This window comes from Hylobates moloch, unplaced genomic scaffold, assembly GCF_009828535.3.
Source record: "Hylobates moloch isolate HMO894 unplaced genomic scaffold, HMol_V3 SCAFFOLD_1, whole genome shotgun sequence".
NCBI lineage: Eukaryota > Metazoa > Chordata > Mammalia > Primates > Hylobatidae > Hylobates > Hylobates moloch.
Genome location: NW_026652276.1, coordinates 52896726 through 52919066, shown reverse-complemented (window position 1 = coordinate 52919066; position 22341 = coordinate 52896726). Strand labels below are relative to the sequence as shown.

The 22341-nt window shown below is 39.9% G+C and overlaps 1 protein-coding gene and 1 long non-coding RNA gene across 2 annotated transcripts in view; one reads left to right on the top strand and one right to left on the bottom strand.

The window, feature by feature from the left end:
* Positions 1 to 21433, bottom strand: part of LOC131383732 (uncharacterized) — a 244123-nt gene extending 222690 nt beyond the window's left edge. The window contains exons 1-2 of the long non-coding RNA XR_009213980.1: positions 21359 to 21433; positions 8728 to 8898 (exon numbers count right to left, since the gene is read on the bottom strand). This is a non-coding gene — a long non-coding RNA (uncharacterized LOC131383732). The remainder of the gene's footprint in view (positions 1 to 8727; positions 8899 to 21358) is intronic.
* A 377-nt stretch (positions 21434 to 21810) lies between these two features.
* The window catches only part of WDR75 (WD repeat domain 75), a 33959-nt gene continuing 33428 nt past the window's right edge, over positions 21811 to 22341 (top strand). Inside the window, exon 1 of the mRNA XM_032755184.2 lies at positions 21811 to 21914. Within this exon, the coding sequence (XP_032611075.1) occupies positions 21829 to 21914 (86 nt within the window). The 5' untranslated portion in view covers positions 21811 to 21828. The remainder of the gene's footprint in view (positions 21915 to 22341) is intronic.

Genomic DNA, 22341 nt, shown 5'->3' with positions numbered 1-22341 from the left:
TTAGTATATGTCCCCCAAATATATGTATATTTATATATGTATAAATTCGATAAATAGGTCTGCACTAAAATATACAATATTTTAGCATTAAAATAAAATATAAATTTAAAAGAATGAAATCAGAGAAGCCACAAAGATAGATGAATGAAATCAGACCCTCAGTAGAGGCAGTGACTGACCACCCTACTCCAAAGGCAGAAAGACTAGTCCTCAGGGCTTTCCTGTTCCCATCCTCGATCAGCCCCAGCTATACTTTTTACAGTCTGTTTCCATAAGATTTCCCAATTCTCTTGTCCTAGCCACCTTTCAACTAAGAACATCAATTAAGGACATTTCTGTTTCTTACAACCAAATGATACCTAAAATAACATTTTACAAGTAAATATTGTTCACTTACAAAGCATTGTTCTTGTCTTTAATTTAAATATATTTGAAATATTCTGATTAAAATAATGCTATTGTTTAATACTAGAGGAAATAGTGGAATAATCACTACACTAATAAATTAATTTATTTTAAAAAAGAGAGCTGTATGAGCTCACTAATCCAGGAATAATTTTAAAAGCTAAATTTGGCAATAAGCATTCTATTTCTTGCAATTTTTTTAAAGTATTAATACTCTTTACTTAAAGATAAACACATGGCCCACCACACACCTACTAAATTAGGATATTTCTTTCTTATATCTCTCCTGCTCACAAATAACCTCACCTTACGAAACATTACTTGCAGGGAAAGGGAAGAGTAAGATGGCAGAATAGGACTCTCCACACAATCATCACCCCACAACAAACATTAATTTGAACAACTATCCATGCACGAAATTACCTTCTCAAGTGCTAAGGAAAGGTGGTGAGAGATCACAGTACATGGTTATAGCATAATAATAATAAGAAAAGACACACTGAGGAGAGCAGGAAAGACAGTTTTATGTTACCTGCAGCACCCCTTCCCCAACCCCAGGCAGCACAGTGCAGTGAAAGCCACCATCTGCTTGGGGGAAAGAGAGACAAGTAAGTAAAGGAATTTGCCATGGACACTAACACAGGGACCACCACAGTAAAAATCACTACCATGCAGACCCCCACAGCCCCTGACTCCAGGCCAGTGCCCACAGACCTAGCCTCAATGACTGCCCAGGGACCAAGTGGGAACCATAGCTCCTGCAAGACAGACTCAATCTGCAGTCTGCATCACCACTGACCATCTACAGTGGCCTTGGGCCTTGGACAAATCTCAGTGGCAGACAGGAGACAGACCTCAGCAGCTGTGGGCTTCACACATGCCTTAGCAATGTACCAGCCTCTGTGACTAAGGATTTCTAGCACATCCCAGCTCCACACCAGCTTCAGTAACCACAAGATTCCAGCCTGGCATTGTGCCAGCCATAGCAGTCCAAGCTTATGATGCTCCCTAGAACTGCAATGGCCACAGTGGTCCCAAGACTAGCAGCCATACCAGATGATCTGCCCAGAATCTCTAGACAGGCTTACTATTGGAAGGCATTCTTAGACAAATCCAGTCTATGAAGACTGGAATAAGTACCTACTTCTTCACATGTGCAGGCATTATCACATAGCCACAATGACCAAGAACATTTAGGAAAACATGACAACACCAGAGAGAAAAAATAAAGTGCCAGTGACTGGCCCTAAAGAGCTGGAGACATATGAACTGCCCTACAAAACATTTATAATAACTGTTTTCAGGAAACTTAGCAAACTTTAGGAAAATATAGAGAGATAATTCAAAGAAATTAACAAAACAATAAGTGACCAGAATGAAAAATTTAACAGAGATTGAAATAATATTTTAAGAAACAGAAATTTTGGAACTAAAAAATACAATGAACAAAATATAAAATATAATAAAGAGCTCAAACAGCAGAATTGATCAAGCAGAAGAAAGAATTTGTAAACTCAAAGACTTTAATACCCTGCTTTTAGCAATGAACAGATAATCCAGACAGGAAATCAGTAAGAAAGCATAGTACTTAAACTACTATTTAGGCCAACTGAACCTAATGGACATATACAGAACACACATTCTCTCAATGGCACATGGAGCACTCTCCAGTATAAATCATGTGTTAGGCCACAAAACAAGTTTTAAATTCAGTAAGATTGAAATCACATCAAGCATTTTTTCTGACCACCGGGTATAAAATTAGAAGTCAATAACAGGAGGAACTTCAGAAAATTCACCCAAGGCCGGGCACGGTGGCTCACGCCTGTAATTCCAGCACTTTGGTAGGCCAAGGCGAGCGAATCACGAGGTCAGGAGTTCGAGATCAGCTTGACCAACATGGTGAAACCCCGTCTCTACTAAAAATACAAAAATTAGCCAGGCATGATGGCACACGCCTATAATCCCAGCTACTCAGGAGGCTGAGGCAGGAGAATTGCTTGAACCTGGGAGGCGGAGGTTGTGGTGAGCCAAGATCGTGCCATTGCACTCCAACCTGGGCAACAAGAATGAAACTCTGTCTCAAAAAAAAGAAAGAAAGAAACAAAAACTCACCCAAAAAAATGGACACTTAAAAACATACTGCTAAACAACAAATGGGTCAATGACGAAATTAAAAGGAACATTAAAACATATCTTGAGACAAACGGAAATGAAAACACAGTATCAAAAGCTATGGGATATAACAAAAGCAGTTTTAAGAGAGAAGTTTTCAGCACTAAGTGCCTACATCAAAAAATAAAAATTTCAAATAAACAACCTAACATTGCACCTTAAGGAACTAAAAAAATAGGAACAAATTAAGCCTAAATTTAGTAGAAAGAAGGAAATAATAAAGATCAGAAAAGAAATAAATGAAATAGAAACTAGGAAAATAATAGGAAATTTTTTTAATGAAGAGTTAGTATTTTGAAAAGATTAGAAAAAACATTTAGCTAGACTAAGGAAAAAAGAGAAGAAAACAAAAATAAATAAAATTAGAAATGAAACCAAAAATATCACAGTGGACAACACATAAATACAAAGGATAGTACGAGACTATTATGCACAATTATATGCCAACAAATTGTGTAAAACAGAGGAAATGGATAAATTCCTTGACACATACAAGATTGAACTATAAAGAAAAGGAAATTCTGAACAGATCGAGAACAAGAAAAGTGATTGAATTTGTAATAAAATGTCTCCTATCAAAGAAAAACCCAGGACCTGGTGGCTTCACTGCTGAATTCTACCAAACATTTAAAGAATAATTAATACCAATCCTTCTCAAACTCTTCCAAAAAATTGGAGAGGAGGGAATACTACTAAATATATTTTATGAGACTAGCATACCAAATCGGACGAGGGGGAAAAAAAAAATGCTACAGGCCAATATCCCTGAGGAACGAAGATGCAAAAATGCTCAACAAACTACCAGTAAACCAATTTAAATAGTATCTTAAAAACATCCTTCACCATGATCAAGTGGGATTCATCCCAGAAATGCAAGGATGATTCAACATATGCAAATCAATAAATGTAATACACCACATTAACAGAATGAAAAATTATATCATTTCAATATATTCAGAAAAAGCATTTGACAAAATTTAACATATTTTAATGATTAAAAAACTGTGAATAAATTAGGTACAAAAGAAATGTACCTTAACACAATAAAGGCCATAGCTAACAGAATATTGAATGGGGAAAAATTAAACCTTTTCTTTTAATACCTGGAACAAGACAAACATGCTTATTTTCACCACTTTTATTCAACATAGTACTGGAAGTCCTAATGAGCAGTTAGGCAAAGGAAAGAAATAAAAGCCATCCAAATTAGTAAGAAAGAAGTTGTCTCTATTTGCAGATGACATGATTTTATGCACTTTTTTAAAAAACTAAAAAATCCTCCAAATAATTGTTATAATTAATAAACAAATTCAGTAAAGATGCAGGATACAAAATCAACATACAAAAGTCAGTGGTACTTCAGCAATCTACTTGAAAGGGAAATCAAGGAAACAATTCCACTTACAGTAGCTACAAAAGAAATAAAATACTTAGAAATAAATTTAACCATGGAGATGAACGAAATCTACACTGAAAATCATAAAACATTTATGAGATAAATTGAAGAAGGCATAAATAAACAGAAAGGTACTTGTATTCATGGACTGAAATAACTAATATTGTTACAATGTCCACACTACCCAAATATATTCAATGCAATCTTTATCAAAATAGCAATGGCATTCTTTACATAAAGAGAAAAAACATTCTAAAATTGGTGTATAACAAAAAAAGACCCAATTAGCCAAAATAATCTTGAGCAAAAAGACCAAAGCTAGAGGCATCACACTACCTGACTTCAAGATATATTACAAAGCTCTAGTAACCCAACAGCCATGGTACTAACATAAAAACAGATATATATACCAATGGAACAAAATAGCCCAGAAATAAAGATGCTCATTTGCAGCCAACTTATTTTTGACAAACTACACAAAGTGGGGAAAGGACAGTCTCTTCAATAAATTGTATTGGGAAAAATGGATATCCTCATGCAAAGAAGGAAATTGGACTCTTATCTCACAGCACGTGCAAAACCACAAGGAGGTATCATCTCACTTCTGTTAGAATGACTATTATCGAAAAGACAAAAGATAACAAAAGTTGGCAAAGATGTGAAGAAAAGGGAACTCTTGCACACTGTTGGTGGGAATGCAAATTAATACAACCACTATAGAAAACAATATGGATTTTCCTCAAAAAATAAAAAAATGAAACTACTATATGATCAAGCAATCCCACTACTGGGTATACAGCCAAAGAAAATGAAATCAATATGTCAAAGAGATATCTGCACTCTCGTGTTTATTGCAAGCAACATAGCTAAGATATGGAATCAATTTAAGTATCCATAAACAGATGAATAGAATTTTTTAAAGTGGTATATATATACAATGAAATACTATTCAGCCATAAAATAAGAATGAAATTCTGTCATTTAATAGAACACGGATAAACCTGGAGGACATTATGCAAAGTGAAATAAAACAGGTGCAGAAAGACAAATACCACATGATACAATTTGAATCTGTGTCCCCACCCCAATCTTATGTTGAAATGTAATCCCCAGCGCTGATGGTGGGGCCTTGTGGAAGGTGCTTGAATCATGGGGGCAGTTTCTCATGAATGGTTTACACCATCCCCCGGTGCTGTTCTCATAACAGAGTTCTCATGAGATCCGGTTGTTTAAAAGTGTGTAGCACCTCCCTCCCATTCTTGGTCCTGCTCCTGCCATGTAAGATGCCTCACTCCCCCTTTGCCTTCTGCTATAATTGCACATTTCCTGAGGCCTCCCCAGAATCTGAGCAGATGCCAGAATCATGCTTCCTGTAAAGCCTGTGGAATCCTGAGCCAATTAAATTTCTTTTCTTTATAAATCACCCAGTCTCAGATATTTCCTTATAGCAGTAAATACAGAAAATTGGTACTCAAGAGTGAGGCATTGCTATAAAGATACCTGATAATGTGGAAATGACTTTGAAACTGGGTAATGGGCAGGTTGGAAGAGTTTGGAGGGCTCAGAAGAAGACAGGAAGACAAGGGAAAGTTTGGAACTTCCTAGAGACTTGATAAGTCGTTATGACCCAAATGCTGATAGTGATATGGACAAGGAATTCCAGACTGAGGAGGTCTCAGACAGAAATTAGGAACTTACTAAGCTAAAGGGAAAAGTCAAGCTGGGAACTGCTTAGGACTGCCTCCCATTCTATTCAAAGTCACCCCTCTGCTCACTGAGATAAATACATTTCTAGTTGCATCCTTTGGAGAGGCTAATCAGAAACTAAAAGAATGCAACCATTTGTCTCTTATCTGCCTATGACCTGGAAGCCCCCTCTGTGCTTAAAGTCTTACCATCTTTGCTTCGAGTTTTCCCATCTTTTCAGATGGAACCACTGTTCATCTTACATAGGTTGATTGATGTCTCATGTCTCCATAAATGTATAAAGCCAAACTGTGCTCTAACCACCTTGGGCACATGTCACCAGGACCTCCTGAGGCTGTGTAATGAGCATGTGTCCTCAACCTTGGCAAAATAAACTTTCTAAATTAACTGAGACCTGTCTCCAATTTTCAGGTTCACAAACTTCAGTAAAGGTCACTTTTCCTATGCTTTAGCAAAGAATCTGGCTGTATTGTGCCCTGCTCTAGGGATGCGTGGAACTTTGAACTTAAAAGGGATGATTTAGTGTATCTGACAGAAGAAATTTCTAAGCAGCAAAACATTCATTCAAGATGTGACCTGGCTACCTCTAACAACCTATGCTTCTATGCACGAGCAAAGAAATGACCTAAAACTGAAACTTTTATCTAAAAGGGAAGCAAAGTGTAAAAGTTTGGAAAATTTACAGCCTTGCCATGTAGTACAAAAGAAAAGCCCATTTTCAGGGGAGGAATTGAAGCAGCCTGCAGAACTGCTGCTTAACTAAAAGGAAGGCAAGCGCTGATAGCCAAGACAATGGGAGAAAGACCTCAAAGGCATTTCAGAGACCCTCATGACAGCCCCTCCCATCAACAGGCCCAGATGTCTAGGAGGGAAGAATGGTTTATTGGGCCAGGCCCAGGGCCCCTCTGCCCCATGCAGCCTCAGGAAACTGTTCCCTACATCCTAGCCACTCCAGCTCCAGCTGTAGCTCAAAGGGGCTCAGGTACACCTCAGGCTGCTGCTTCAGAGGGTGCAAGTTGTAAACCTTGGTAGCTTCCATATGGTGTTAAACCTGTAGGTGCAAAGAGTCCAAGAGTTGAGGCTTAGGAGCCTCTGCCTAGATTTTAGAAAATGTATGGAATAGCCTGAATGTCCAGGCAGAAGCCAGTTGCAGGTGCACAGCCCTCACGGAGACCCTTTACTAGGACAATGCAGAGGGAAAATGTGGGGTTGGAGCCCCCACACGGAATCCCCAATGGGGCACTGCCTAGTGGAGCTATGAGAAGAGGACCACCATCCTTCAGACCCCAGAATTGTAGCTCCACCAACAGCTTGTACCATGCATCTGGAAAAGCCACAGACATTCAATGCCAGCCCATGAGAGCAGCCACAGGGGATGAACCCTGAAAAGCCACAGAGGCAGAGCTTCCCAAGGCTTTGGGAGCCCACCTTTTGCACCAGCATGCCCTGAGTGTGGGACAAGGAGTCAAAAGACATTATTTTGGAGCGTTAAGATTTAATTACTTTAAGCTCTCAAACCCCTGCTGGGTTTCAGACTTGCACAGGCCTGTAGACTCCTTCTTTGGCTGATTTCTCCCTTGGAATAGAAGTAATTACCCAATGCCTGCCCTGCCGAGTTTCAGACTTGCACGGGGCCTGTAGCCCCTTGGTTTTGGCCAATTTCTTACATTTGGAATGAAAGCATTTACCCAACGCCTCTACCCCATTGTATCTTGAAAGAAACTAGCTTGTTTTGTATTCTACAGGCTCATAGGCAGAAGGGACTAGTCTTGCCTCAAAGGAGACTTTGGACTGTGGGCTTTTGAGTTAATGCTAGACTGAGTTAAGACTTTGGGCCATTGTTGGGAAAGCATGATTGTATTTTGAAATGTGAGAGGGGCATGAGATTTGGGAAGAGGCAGGGTGAAATGATATGGTTTGGTGTGTGTACCTGCCCAAATTTCATGTTGAAATGTAATCCCCAATGCTGGAGGCAGAAGGTGACTGAATCATGGGGGTGGTTTCTCATGAATTATTTAGCCCTATACCCCTAGTGCTATTCACATGATAGAGTTCTCATGAGACCTGGTTGTTTAAAAGTGTGGGTCAGGCATGGTGGCTCATGCCTGTAATCCCAGCACTTTGGGTGGCCAAGGCGGGTGGATCACAAGGTCAGGAGTTTGAGACCAGCCTGGCCAACATAGTGAAACCCCATCTCTACTAAAAATACAAAAATTAGCTGGGTGTGGTGGCACGCGCCTGTAGTCACAACTACTTGGAAGGCTGAGGCAGGAGAATTGCTGGAACCCAGGAGGTGGAGGTTGCAGTGAGCCAAGACTGTGCCACTGCACTCCAGCCTCAGTGACAGAGTGAGACTCCATCTGAAAAAAAAAAAAAAAAAAAAATAGCATGAAGCACTTCCCCCATCTCTCAGTCCTGCTTTTGCCATGTAAGATGTCTCACTCTCCCTTTGCCTTCTGCCATGATTGCAAGTTTCTGAGACCTCCCCAGAAGCTGAGCAGGTGCCAGAATTATGCTTCCTGTACAGCCTGCAGAACCATGAGCCAATTAAACCTATTTTCTTTATAAATTATCCAGTACCAGCTATTTCTTTATAGCAGCACAAGAATGGACTAATACACCACATGATCTCACTCATAATGAGGCAACTTAAAAAGTCAATGTCAAAAAATAGAAAGTAGAATGGTGGTTACCAGAGGCTGCAGTGATTGCGGGAGTGGTGGTTATGGAGATTTTGGTCAAAGAACACAAAATTACAATCAGGCCAGAAGAATAAATTCAAGAGGGCTATTGTACAGCATAGGGACCATAATAAGTGGCAATATGTTGCACTCTTGAGGAATGCTAAGAGAGTCAATGTTAAGTGTTCTCAACACAAAAATGATAACCATGTGAGTTGATACATATATATTAATTAGGTAGATTTAACCACTCCACAAGGTATATGTGCTTCAAGTCATCGTGTTGTACATAATAAATACATATAATTTTATCTGTCAATTTTTTTAAAGTGTTAAATTAAAAAAAAAAGAAACATAACTTACAGCATCAGTATCTAAATCCTTGTGGTCCTCAGCTTCATCTTCTGTGTCCCGAATTCTTATGCGGGAGAATTTGACTGACTCCTTGGTTCACGTACCCTCTCTAATTACCTGTGTCTTGGAGGGATTTCTCTGAGACAGCGGTTTCAAAGAAGGTTGACTCTAAGATGATGCCTGGGGGTATGAGATTTTAAAAGTATAACTTCAGTTTCACCTTCATTGCTTATTTCATTTACTTCTCATCTGGTAGGTTCGGGGGTTGCCCTACTTAAGAGTCTCATGTCCCACAAGACACTATATCTCTTGTAACAACTCCACAGGCTTCCAGGATTCACATGAGAGACATACCCAATTACAAGAGTTAACACACTCAGGGAAGCCCAAATTACAGCACTCTCACCAGATATTTACGGGACATTTATAATTCCTCCGTGTTTAGTTGCAATTTATCAATCAGGGATGATATTACCATAGGCAATATTGACTGTAACATAGTTGACATTCTATCTTCAGGTATTTATGGGACATTTATAATTCCTTCTTGTTTGGTTGCAATTTATCATTCAGGGATAATATTACTGTAGGCAATACTAACTGTAACATAGTTGACATTCTAGCTTCAGGTATTTATGGAACATTTATAATTCCTCCTTCTTTAGTTGCAATTTATCATTCAGGGATAATATTACTGTAGGCAATACTGACTGTAACATAGTTGACATTCTATCTTCATCTGATTTCCAATGGAACAGAGAGAAAATTAAGTAAAGCTCACATTCTTAAGGTACAAAAGGAAAAGGCTTTATTAATTTTTACTAACTCTCCCCCACAGTTAGTTCTTCAATGTATTTACTGGCATTCACAGATTTGCTTTGAAGTTGCTCTCGAAGAAGAAAAACATGGGCCACAGCATATTAGTGGAGTTAGGCCACCTCCTCTCCCTTGCACTGCACCTACCTCCCAATTCTCCTGCCCAAGAATGTTTAGGGAATGTCTTGATTATCCAGAAATATCACAAATTGCACAGGACTCTTAAGTCCTATAGAAAAAAAACTATCCCTATTCACAGTTGAGATATAGATACTCATCTAATGGAGGAGTTCAAAAGAAGAGGTGTGAAACAAAGGAAGCTAAACTAAAAGGAGATACAGCTACATGAGTGAGAGGAAAAGATACCCAGGACTAACAAAGATGTTAGGGCCTGAAGTCACCTCACCCAGGAAGTGCAAGGGGTTGGGGGATTTCCCTTTCCTAGCCAAGGGAAGCCATGACAGACTGTACCTGGAGAAACAGGACACTCCTGCCCAAATACTGTGCTTGTCCCAAGGTCTTAGCAACTGTCAGACAAGGAGATTCTCTCCTGCGCCTGGCTCCGCGGGTCCCACACCCACAGAGCATTGCTCACTGCTAGCGCAGCAGTCTGAGATCAAACTGCAAGGCGGCAGCCCGGCTGGGGGAGGGGCATCCTCCATTGCTGAGGCTTGAGTAGGTAAACAAAGCAGCCAGAAAGCTTGAACTGGGTGGAGCCCACCGCAGCTCAGCAAGGCCTACTGCCTCTATAGACTCCACTTCTGTGGGCAAGGCATAGCTGAACAAAAGGAAGCAGACAACTTCTGCAATCTGGCAGCTCTGAAGAGAGCAGTGGTTCTCCCAGCATGGTGTTTGAGCTCTGAGAACAGACAGACTGCCTCAAGTGGGTCCCTGACCACTGTGTAGACTGGGAGACACCTCCCAGTAGGGGCCGACAGATACCTCATATAGGTGGGTGCCTCTATGGGACAAAGCTTCCAGAGGAAGGATCAGGCAGCAATATTTGCTATTCTGCAATATTTACTATTCTGCAGCCTCTGCTGGTGATACCCAGGCAAACAGGGTCTGGAGTGGACCTCCAGCAAACTTCAACAGACCTGCAGCTGAGGGACCTATTAGAAGGAAAACTAACAAACAGAAAAGAATAGCATCAACATCAACAAGAAGGATATCTACACCAAAACCCCATCTGTAGGGGTAGATAAAACCACAAAGATGGGAAGAAACAAGAGCTGAAAAACTGAAAATTCTAAAAACCAGAGTGCCTCTTCTCCTCCAAAGGATCGTAGCTCCTCACCAGCAACAGAACAAAGCTGGACAGAGAAAGACTTTGATGAGTCAACAAAACTAGGCTTCAAGAGGTCAGTAATAACACACCTCACCGATCTAAAGGAGCATGTTTTAACCCACCACAGAAAAAGCTAAAAACCTTGAAAAAAGGTTAGATGAATGGCTAACTAGAATAAACAATGTAGAGAAGACCTTAAATGACCTGACAGAGCTGAAAACCATGGAACGAGAACTTCATGACACATGCACAAGCTTCAATAGCTGATTCAATCAAGTGGAAGAAAGGGTATCAGTGATTGAAGATCAAATTAATGAAATAAAGTGAGAAGACAAGGTTAGAGAAAAAAAGAATAAAAAGAAACAAACAAAGCCTCCAAGAAATATGGGACTATGTGAAAAGACCAAATCTACGTCTGATTGGTGTAACTGAAAGTGATGGGGAGAATGGAACCAAGTTGGAAAGCACTCTTCAGGATATTATCCAGGAGAACTTCCCCAATCTGGCAAGGCAGGCCAACATTCAAATTCAGGAAATACAGAGAACACCACAAAGATACTCTTCGAGAAGAGCAACCCCAAGACACATAATTGTCAGATTCACCAAGGTGGAAATGAAGGAAAAAATGTTAAGGGCAGCCAGAGAGAAAGTTCAGGTTACCTACAAAAGGAAGCCCATCAGACTAATAGCAGATATCTGAGCAGAAACCCTACAAGCCAGAAGAGAGTGGGCGACAGTATTCAACATTCTTAAAGAAAAGAATTTTCAACCCAGAATTTCATATCTAGCCAAACTAAGCTTCATAAGTGAAGGAGAAATGAAATCCTTTACCGACAAGCAAATGCTGAGAGATTCTGTCACCACCAGGCCTGTCCTACAAAGCTCCTGAAGGAAGAACTAAACCAGTACTAGCCACTGCAAAAACATGCCAAACTGTAAAGACCATCAATGCTAGGAAGAAACTGCATCAATTAACGGGCAAAATAACCAGCTAACATCATAATGACAGGATCAAATTCACACATAATAATATTAACCTTAAATGTAAATGGGCTAAATATTCCAATGAAAAGACACAGACTGGCAAATTGGATAAAGAGTCAAGACCCATAAGTGTGCTGCATTCAGAAGACCTATCTCACATGCAGAGACACACATAGGCTCAAAATAAAGGGATGGAGGAAGACCTACCAAGCAAATGGAAAGCAAAAAAAGTAGGGGTTGCAATCCTAGTCTCTGGTAAAACAGACTTTAAACCAGCAAATATTAAAAGAGACAAAAATGGCCATTACATAATGGTAAAGGGATCAATTCAAACAGAAGAGCTAACTATCCTAAATACATCTGCACATAATACAGGATCACCCAGATTCATAAAGCAAGTCCTTAGAGACCTACAAAGAGACTTAGACTCCCACACAATAATAATGGGAGACTTTAACACCCCACTCTCAATATTAGACAGATCAATGAGACAGAAAGTTAACAAGGATATCCAGGAATTGAACTCAGCTCTGCACCAAGTGGACCTAATAGACATCTACAGAACTCTCCACTCCAAATCAACAGAATATACATTATTCTCAGCACCACATCACACTGATTCTAAAACTGACCACATAATTGGAAGTAAAGCACTCCTCACCAAATGTAAAAGAACAGAAATCATAACAAATGGTCTCTCAGACCACAGTGCAATCAAATTAGAACTCAGGATTAAGAAACTCACTCAAAACTGTGCAACTACATGGAAACTGAACAACCTGCTCCTGAATGACTACTAGGTAAATAACAAAATTAAGGCAGAAATAAAGATGTTCTTTGAAACCAATGAGAACAAAGATACAACATACCAGAATCTCTGTGACATATTTAAAGCAGTGTGTAGAGGGAAATTTATAGCACTAAAAATGCCCACAAGAGAAAGCAGGAAAGATCTAAAATCGACACCCTAACATCACAATTAAAAGAACTAGAGAAGCAAGAACAAACAAATTCAAAAGCTAGCAGAAGGCAAGAAATAACTAAGATCAGAGCAGAACTGAAAGAGATAAAGACACAAAAAACCCTTCAAAAAATCAATGAATCCAGGAGCTGGTTTTCTGAAAAGATCAACAAAATTGATAGACCACTAGCAAGACTAATAAAGAAAAGAGAGAAGAATCAAATAGATGCAATAAAAAATGATAAAGGGGATATCACCACCAATCCCACAGAAATACAAACTACCATCAGAGAATACTATAAACAACTCTATGCAAATAAACTAGAAAATCTAGAAGAAATGGACAAATTCCTAGACACATACACCCTCCCAAGACTAAACCAGGAAGAAGTTGAATCTCTAAATAGACCAATAACAGGCTCTGAAATTGAGGCAATAATTAATAGCTTACCAACCAAAAAAAGTCCAGGACCAGATGGATTCACAGTCGAATTCTACCAGAGGTACAAAGAGGAGCTGGTACCATTCCTTCTGAAATGATTCCAATCAATAGAAAAAGAGGGAATCCTCCCTAACTCATTTTATGAGGCCAGCATCATCCTGATACCAAATCCTGGCAGAGACACAACAAAAAAAGAGAATTTTAGACTAATATCCCTGATAAACATCAATGCAAAAATCCTCAATAAAATACTGGCAAACCGAATCCAGCAGCACATCAAAAAGCTTATCTGCCATGATCAAGTTGGCTTCATCCCTGGGATGCAAGGCTGGTTCAACATACGCAAATCTATAAACTTAATCCATCACATAAATAGAACCAATGACAAAAACCACAATTATCTCAATAGATGCAGAAAAGGCCTTTGAAAAAATTCAACAGCCCTTCATGCTAAAAACTCTCAATAAATTAGGTATTGATGGGACGTATCTCAAAATAATAAGAGCTATTTATGACAAACCCACAGCCAATATCATACTGAATGGGCAAAAGCTGGAAGCATTCCCTTTGAAAACTGGCACAAGACAGGGATGCCCTCTCTCACCACTCCTATTCAACATAGTGTTGGAAGTTCTGCCCAGGGCAATCAGGCAGGAGAAAGAAATAAAGGGTATATGTGCCACATTTTCTTAATCCAGTCTATCATTGTTGGACATTTGGGTTGGTTGCAAGTCTTTGCTATTGTGAATAGTGCCACAATAAACATACGTGTACATGTGTCTTTATAGCCGCATGAGTTATAGTCCTTTGGGTATACACCCAGTAATGGGATGGCTGGGTCAAATGGTAGTTCTAGTTCTAGATCCCTGGGAAATCACCACAGTGACTTCCACAATGGTTGAACTGGTTTACAGTCCCACCAACAGTGTAAAAGTGTTCCTATTTCTCCACATCCTCTCCAGCACCTGTTGTTTCCTGACTTTTTAATGATGACCATTCTAACTGGTGTGAGATGGTATCTCATTGTGGTTTTGATTTGATGAGTTCATGTCCTTTGTAGGGACATGGATGAAACTGGAAACCATCATTCTCAGTAAACTATCGCAAGGACAAAAAAACAAACACTGCATGTTCTCACTCATAGGTGGGAATTGAACAATGAGAACACATGGACACAGGAAAGGGAACATCACACTCCAGGGACTGTTGTGGGGTGGGGGGAGGGGGGAGGGACAGCATTAGCAGATATACCTAATGCTAAATGACGAGTTAATGGGTGCAGCAAACCAACATGGCACATGGATACATATGTAACAAACCTGCACATTGTGCACATGTACCCTAAAACCTAAAGTATAATAATAAAAAAAAGAAGAAAAAACATAAAAAAAGAATAAAAAAGAAATAAAGGGTATTCGATTAGGAAAAGAGGAAGTCAAACTGTCCCTGTTTGCAGGTGACATGATTGTGTATCTAGAAAACCCCATCTCCTTAAGCTGATAAGCAACTTCAGCAAAGTCTCAGGATACAAAATCAATGTGCAAAAATCACAAGGATTCCTATACACCAATAACAGACAGAGAGCCAAATCATGAGTGCACTCCCATTCACAATTGCTTCAAAGAGAATAAAATACCTAGGAATCCAACTTACAAGGGATGTGAAGGACCTCTTCAAGGAGAACTACAAGTCACTGCTAAACAAAATAAAAGAGGACACAAGCAAATGGAAAACCTTTCCATGCTCATGGAGAGGAAGAATCAATATTGTGAAAATAGCCATACTGCCCAAGGTAATTTATAGATTCAATGCCATCCCCATCAAGCTACCAATGACTTTCTTCACAGAATTGGAAAAAACTACTTTAAAGTTCATATGGAACCAAAAAAGAGCCTGCATTGCCAAGACAATCCTAAGCCAAAAGAACAAAGCTGGGGGCATCACGCTACCTGACTTCAAACTATACTACAAGGCTACAGTAATTAAACAGCATGGTACTGTTACCAAAACAGAGATATAGACCAACGGAACAGAACAGAGGCTTAGAAATAACACCACATGTCTACAACCATCTGATCTTTGACAAAGCTGACAGAAACAAGAAATGGGGAAAGGATTCCCTATTTTAAAAATGGTGCTGGGAAAACTGGCTAGCCATATGTAGAAAGCTGAAACTGGATCCCTTCCTTACACCTTATACAAAGATTAATTCAAGATGGATTAAAGACTTACATGTTAGACCTAAAACCATAAAAACCCTAGAAGAAAACCTAGGCAATACCATTCAGGACATAGGCATGGGCAAGGACTTCATGTCTAAAACACCAAAAGCAATGGCAACAAAAACCAAAATTGACAAATGGGATCTAATTAAACTAAAGAGCTTCTGCACAGCAAAAGAAACTACCATCAGAGTGAACAGGCAACCTACAGAATGGGAGAACATTTTTGCAATCTACCCATCTGACAAAGGGCTAATATCCAGAATCTACAAAGAACTCAAACAAATTTACAAGAAAAAAACAAACAACCCCATCAAAAAGTGGGCAAAGGATATGAACAGACACTTCTCAAAAGAAGACATTTATGCAGCCAACCGACACATGAAAAAATGCTCACCATCACTGGCCATGAGAGAAATGCAAAACCACAATGAGATACCATCTCACACCAGTTAGAATGGTCATCATTAAAAAGTCAGGAAACAACAGGTGCTGGAGAGGATGTGGAGAAGTAGGAACACTTTTACACTGTTGGTGGGACGGTAAACTAGTTCAACCATTGTGTAAGACAGTGTGGCGATTCCTCAGGGATCTAGAACTAGAACTACCATTTGACCCAGCCATCCCATTACTAGGTATATACCCAAAGGATTATAAACCATGCTGCTATAAAGACACATGCACACATATGTTTACTGTGGCACTATTCACAATAGCAAAGACTTGGAACCAACCCAAATGTCCATCAATGATAGACTGGATAAGAAAATGTGGCATATATACACCATGGAATACTATGCAGCCATAAAAAAGGATGAATTCATGTCCTTTGTAGGGACATGGATGAAGCTGGAAACCATCATTCCCAGCAAACTATCACAAAGACAAAAAACCAAACACCGCATGTTCTCACTCATAGGTGGGAATTGAACAGTGAGAACACTTGGACACAGGAAGGGGAACATCACACACGAGGGGCCTGTTGTTGGGTAGAGGGATAGCATTAGGAGATATACCTAATGTAAATGATGAGTTAATGGGTGTAGCACACCAACATGGCACATGTATACATATGTAACAAACCTGCACATTGTGCACATGTACCCTAGAACTTAAAGTATAATAATAATAAAAAAAGATACATGCATGTGTATGTTCACTGTAGCACTATTTAAAATACTGAAGACGTGGAATCAACCTAAATGCCCATCAATGACAGACTGGATGAAGAAAATATGGTACATATACACTATGGAATACTATGCGGCCATAAAAAGGAACAAGATCATGTCCTTTGCAGGGACATGTATGGAGCTGGAAGCCATTATCCTCAGCAAACTAACACGGAAACAAAAAAAAAAACAAACACCACATGTTCTCACTTATAAGCGGGAGCTGGTGATGAGAATACATAAACATATGAAGGGGAACAACACACACTGGGGCCTGTTGCAGGGGTGGCTGGGTGGAGGGAGAGCATCAGGAAGAATAGCTAATTTGATGCCAGACTTAGTACCTAGGTCATGGGTTGATCTGTTCAGCAAACCACCATGGCACACATTTACCTATATAACAAACCTGCACATCCTGCACATGTACCCTGGAACTTAAAATAAAAGTTGATTAAAAAAAAAAGAGAGAGAAAGTCTGAAAGAGATAAGTCTTTGAAGCAGACACTGCTGTGTTCCAAGATCAGCGCTACCGATTATAAGCAGAATGATCTGGGGTAAGTTAGCATAGTAAGTCTCAGGTTTTTCACCTATAAAACAGAAATACCACCTCCAGGGCTATTGAGATAATCAGAAATATATGAAGCATCAAGCATGTGGTTGGCCCATGGGAGGCACCAACTGACAACCATTTGTATATAGAGCTGCCATTAGATTATTTTTTAAAGTAGTACTTCTCAAACTTAAATATGCATAGGAATCACCTGCAGATCTTGTTAGAATACAGATTCTGATCGCACATATCTGGGTAGGGCATGAGTTTCTGCATTTCTAACGAGCTCCCAGGTGACACTGCTGTTGCCGGTCCATGGACCACACTTTGTGCAACAACATTTCAAACCATTCTAAAATTTCGCTTTAGCCACTGGGTACAAGAGATCATACAATTTTAATCTATGGGTTTAATCATAGCCAAAACAGAAAAGGTGTAATTATAACCATGAGAACTGTTAGCCTTAAATGGAACATAACCCACTTGTGTTAATCATCACTAATACAGTTAACTGCCTGAGGTTCCTAGGGCAGAGGTATACAAGAGAGAAAGTGCAGAATGAAAAATATTTAGGATAGATAAGGATTTCAGTATCATAGGAAACCTAAGAAGAGATAAAAATTGCACCATCACTAGAGAATGAGGAAACACAGCAGAGCCCAAGGGACTATCACTAAGTAATTCATGACATTAATACAAAATTAATGTAATCTGCTTGAAGATGTCTCCTATGTACATTATGCAGGGTAGTGGTGTGAAATACTGTACATGGTGTTTATTATCTGTTGAAGGGAACAGAAACATACATGAAGATACTAAGCAGTAAAAATGTGACTAAATCCTTCTCACTAATGGGAAAGCTTTTTAAAATTTTATTAAATAAAAAATAAATAAAAATAAAAATTTTAAAAGAGAATGCTCAAAACTCAGCAAGAAGATAACCAATAAAGCAATGTGTGAAGGACTTGATGACACTTCACCAAAGAGGATATAAAATGATGCTCAGCATTAGTCATTAGGGAAGTGAAAATTAAAACCTCAATGAAATACCACTACAAACTTATTATGATGGCTAAAATAAAAAAAAAACTTGACAATACCAAGTCTTGACAAGGGTGTAAAGTAACTAAAAGTTTCATACATTACTTATGGAAATGCAAAAATAGTACAGTAACTCGGGGAAAAAAAGCTTGGCAATTTCTTTTTTTTTCTTTTTTTTTTTTTTTTTGAGACAGAGTCTTGCTCTGTCGCCCAGGCTGGAGTGCAGTGGCGCAATCTCGGCTCACTGCAAGCTCCGCTTCCCGGGTTCACGCCATTCTCCTGCCTCAGCCTCTCCGAGTAGCTGGGACTACAGGCGCCCGCCACCACGCCCGGCTAATTTTTTTGTATTTTTAGTAGAGACGGGGTTTCACCATGGTCTCGATCTCCTGACCTCGTGATCCGCCCGCCTCGGCCTCCCAAAGTGCTGGGATTACAAGCGTGAGCCACCGCGCCCGGCAATTTCTTAAATAAACATACACTTATGATTTGAGCAATCTCATTTGCTGGTATTTATCCTAGAAAAATAAAAAACTTATGTTCACACATAAACCTACATATGAATGTTTAGAGAAGTATTATTCATAATTTCTAAAATCTGGGGGTAAAATACATTCAACAAATAAACTGTGAAACAGCCATACAATGGAATACCACTCAGCAATATAAAGCACTGATGCACATAACATAAATGCAATATGCTAAGTGAAAGAGGGTAGACTGCAAAGGTTACATACTATATGATATCATTTGTATACGGCTTTCTGGAAAAGGCAAAACTCTAGGGATGGAGAACATTAGTGGTTGCCAGGGGATAGGTCTTGGGGAGGGGAAGGGGAAGCACTGGGGAATTCTTTGAGGTGCTGGAATTCTGTATCCTATTTGTGATGGTGGATACAATAATTTGTGCATCATAGATATCAAAGAAAGCAGATTTTATTGTCTGTAAATTTTTAAAATTAGCCTAATCGTTTCACTTTTTAACACAAAGGCTACACTGTCTTCAATTTCAGAGTAAAACCCAAAGCTGTTACAATGATCTAGGAGACCCTATGAACTGGCCTCTTACCTCTCTGACCCCATCTTTTACTATACCCCCTTGATGATTATTTTCCAGCTACACTGGCCTCTTGACTTATCTCGAATATGGAAAGGAAATACTCTTTCCTCTGGCTGACTCTTTCACCAAACAGCTCCATGCTTATTCACGCTCTCAACCTTTTCAGGTTATTTCAAATGTTACCTTCTCAGTAAGGCTTTCCCTGAAAACCCATTCTAAATGCGATCAAACCCTTATAATCACTTTCTTTTCTACTTTGAGTTTCCCCTTGGCACATAAATACATCAAAAGTGTAAGTTTTTTTGTTTCTTCCCATGATAAGGTAAGGTCCAGTAACACACGGATTTTGTTTACTATTTTTCTCACTCCAGTATTCCCAGAGCCTGAAAGAATGTCTTGCATATACTAGGCACTTAGTAAATATTTCCTGGATGGAAGATGCAAGATAAGTGTTTGTGGAAAATCCTTTTCCTTCTGTGTATAGGCTATGCTCTTTCTTGCTATTCCCTTATTTCTTCTAACTGAAAGGAACATGAACTGTGAGCATAAGGACAAAACCAATATGGTTAAGGACAATAAATGCAAAGAACAAAGTAGAGAAAGCACAGGTCCCTGGTGGCATGAATGATTCACTGCACTAGCCCTATTCTGCCTACCTCAGCCTTCGTTATATGATAAAGACAAGGCACTATTAATTAAACAGCTGTAGGTGGCATTGGTTCCTTAAAAATTATGTAAAAAGAAATCAAAATACAAATGACTTATCTTTCTGGGCACTTCAGTAAATTAAAACCCTGTGTAAAATAATCCTCCTACAGGTTTATCAATCCAGCTAGTTTTTGTCCATATCAGGATTTCTGATTCTTTTCTGAAAAATCTAAAGTTACCATACAGTAACATACAACTAAAGTCACACTAATTTGAGTGAAAATATTTATTTTGTTTCTTGACTCAGGCCCTAAGAAAAAGCCTGTATCAGGTTACAAAGTACCCAACAAAGTCCTTAAAAGATTTATTGTGCAGACATCAAGAGACTGAACAAAAAGAGGTTAAGGCTGCAGAATCAAAAGTGATATTTTACGCTCCATCCACTGTGACAAAGGGTATCACAGTCATGAAAGAGAAAGCTGGTTACAGCTTGAGATAAACCAAAATTATTAAATATCTCCCTTTCTAGTTCTGGCTCCTCAAATAATAAAGTTTTGAGCACTTTAATAAGCTAGACTCCTCAGTAAAAAGTAAATTTATCCCTGGATTTTACAGTGGTGCTGTCCCAGGATATGTCTTGACCTTTGTGAATATTGTATTTCTCCACAATAAATAAACTTATGGGCATAATCATGTGTGGCTTAATGATGGCGATATGTTCTAAGAAATGCATTTTAGGTGATTTCATCATTGTGTGAATATCATAGAGTGTACCTACACAAACCTAGATGGTACAGCCTACTACACACCTACGCTGTACGTTATAGCTGATTGCTCCTAGGCTACAAATCTGAACAACATGTTACTGTACTCAATATTGCAGGCAATTGTAACAGAATAGTATTTGTGTATTTAAACACATAAAAGGTACAGTAAAAACACAGTATTATAATCTTACGGAATCACCATGTTATATGCATTGACTGAAAAATCCTTATGTGACATGTGACTATACTTGAGACCTTGGTAATTTTGTGGTAAATCAACAAATCAAGAAGCGAAATCAAAATAGGCAACATAATAAACAGAGTCCAAGAATATGATACGTGTAAGTTTACAAACGAAAACTGGAGATAAACTGGCAAAAATAAACATGCTCGGATTTTAGGGGTTCCTAACCCACAGACTCTATCCGCTAATGGGAAAAGGTAAAACTCAGGAAACCAGAGAGCAGCGCCCTGAAACCTGGCGGGACTGGCCGAATGTCAGATTAGCCCGAGCAGCTACACTGAACGCTGGGGAAGATGCACCAGAATCCCGGAGTAGAAGCCAGATTTCCAAAGGAAGAAAGCTAGGCCCTAGGACTGTGGAGATTCTGTAGGAACCTAAGCGATGCTCACAAGAACAGAAGAACGGCTCATGAGAGGAACAAAAAGCTGTACAAGGAAGAGAAAGCTACCTTTCCACCCAATAACTCAACGCGGCGACCAAGAAAACCAGCGACGCGAAGGGCTCGCGTCATCCTGCAGCGCCGAGACCACAGACACTAGAAAGCGACGCCTCCGGTGGGACGACTGGAGGTCACGTGGTACACTGTTCGCCACTTTTCCCTTCTGGCGGAAAAAGCCATAGAGTCAGGTTGACAAGGCCTGAGAGAAATATGCCTGTATTAAATAATTGTGTATAGGTATACAATAAAAACTGATTGTCTCTAAGTCTCTGTTTTGCTTTCACCTTTTCTTACAAGTGTCTTAGTTTGACATTGCCCACACAAAAGATGGCTGCACGGAAGCGGAGTCCCACCACGGAGTCTCAGGCCTAGAAGGGCCCGTGGGTGGGTTCTGTGGGCTGGGAACAGCCTTATTACCCGGCTCAGCATAGGAAGTTCAGGGCGGGACCAGAGATTGGCTCTTCTGCGACTGCGCAAAGATGGTGGAAGAGGAGAACATCCGCGTGGTTCGTTGTGGCGGCAGCGAGTTGAACTTTAGGAGAGCTGTGTTCTCTGCAGATTCTAAGTATGAGGGGCACCGCGCTTTGTCGGCTGAGGGGCGGGGCGTGAGTGTCTCGAGGGTCGGGGAGAAGGAACTGTCAGCCGCGTTCGGACTCGCCCGTCTGGCGGATATCGGCTTTGGGTAGAGCACGCGCCTGTGGGGTATCCCCAGGGTACCTGGGAGGTCCAGTTAGCACTGCAGGTTGGGGTGCGCCCCCCGATTTCTGGACAGTTTACCTGCAGGTAGATTGAAAGGCCCTGGAGCCGGTCTCCGTGTTGAGGATCTGGAAGGTGCTCGGGCGGCTGGAAAATGGCCCAGGCGTGGATGTGTATGCCAGTACCTTTGCAGTACCTACTCTTTTCGTACAGAATCATGTTTTAGAGTGACTAAAACCTAAAACTATTCCGCTTTTTCTACCCACTCCTCACCCCTGAAGCATAGTGCATAGAGC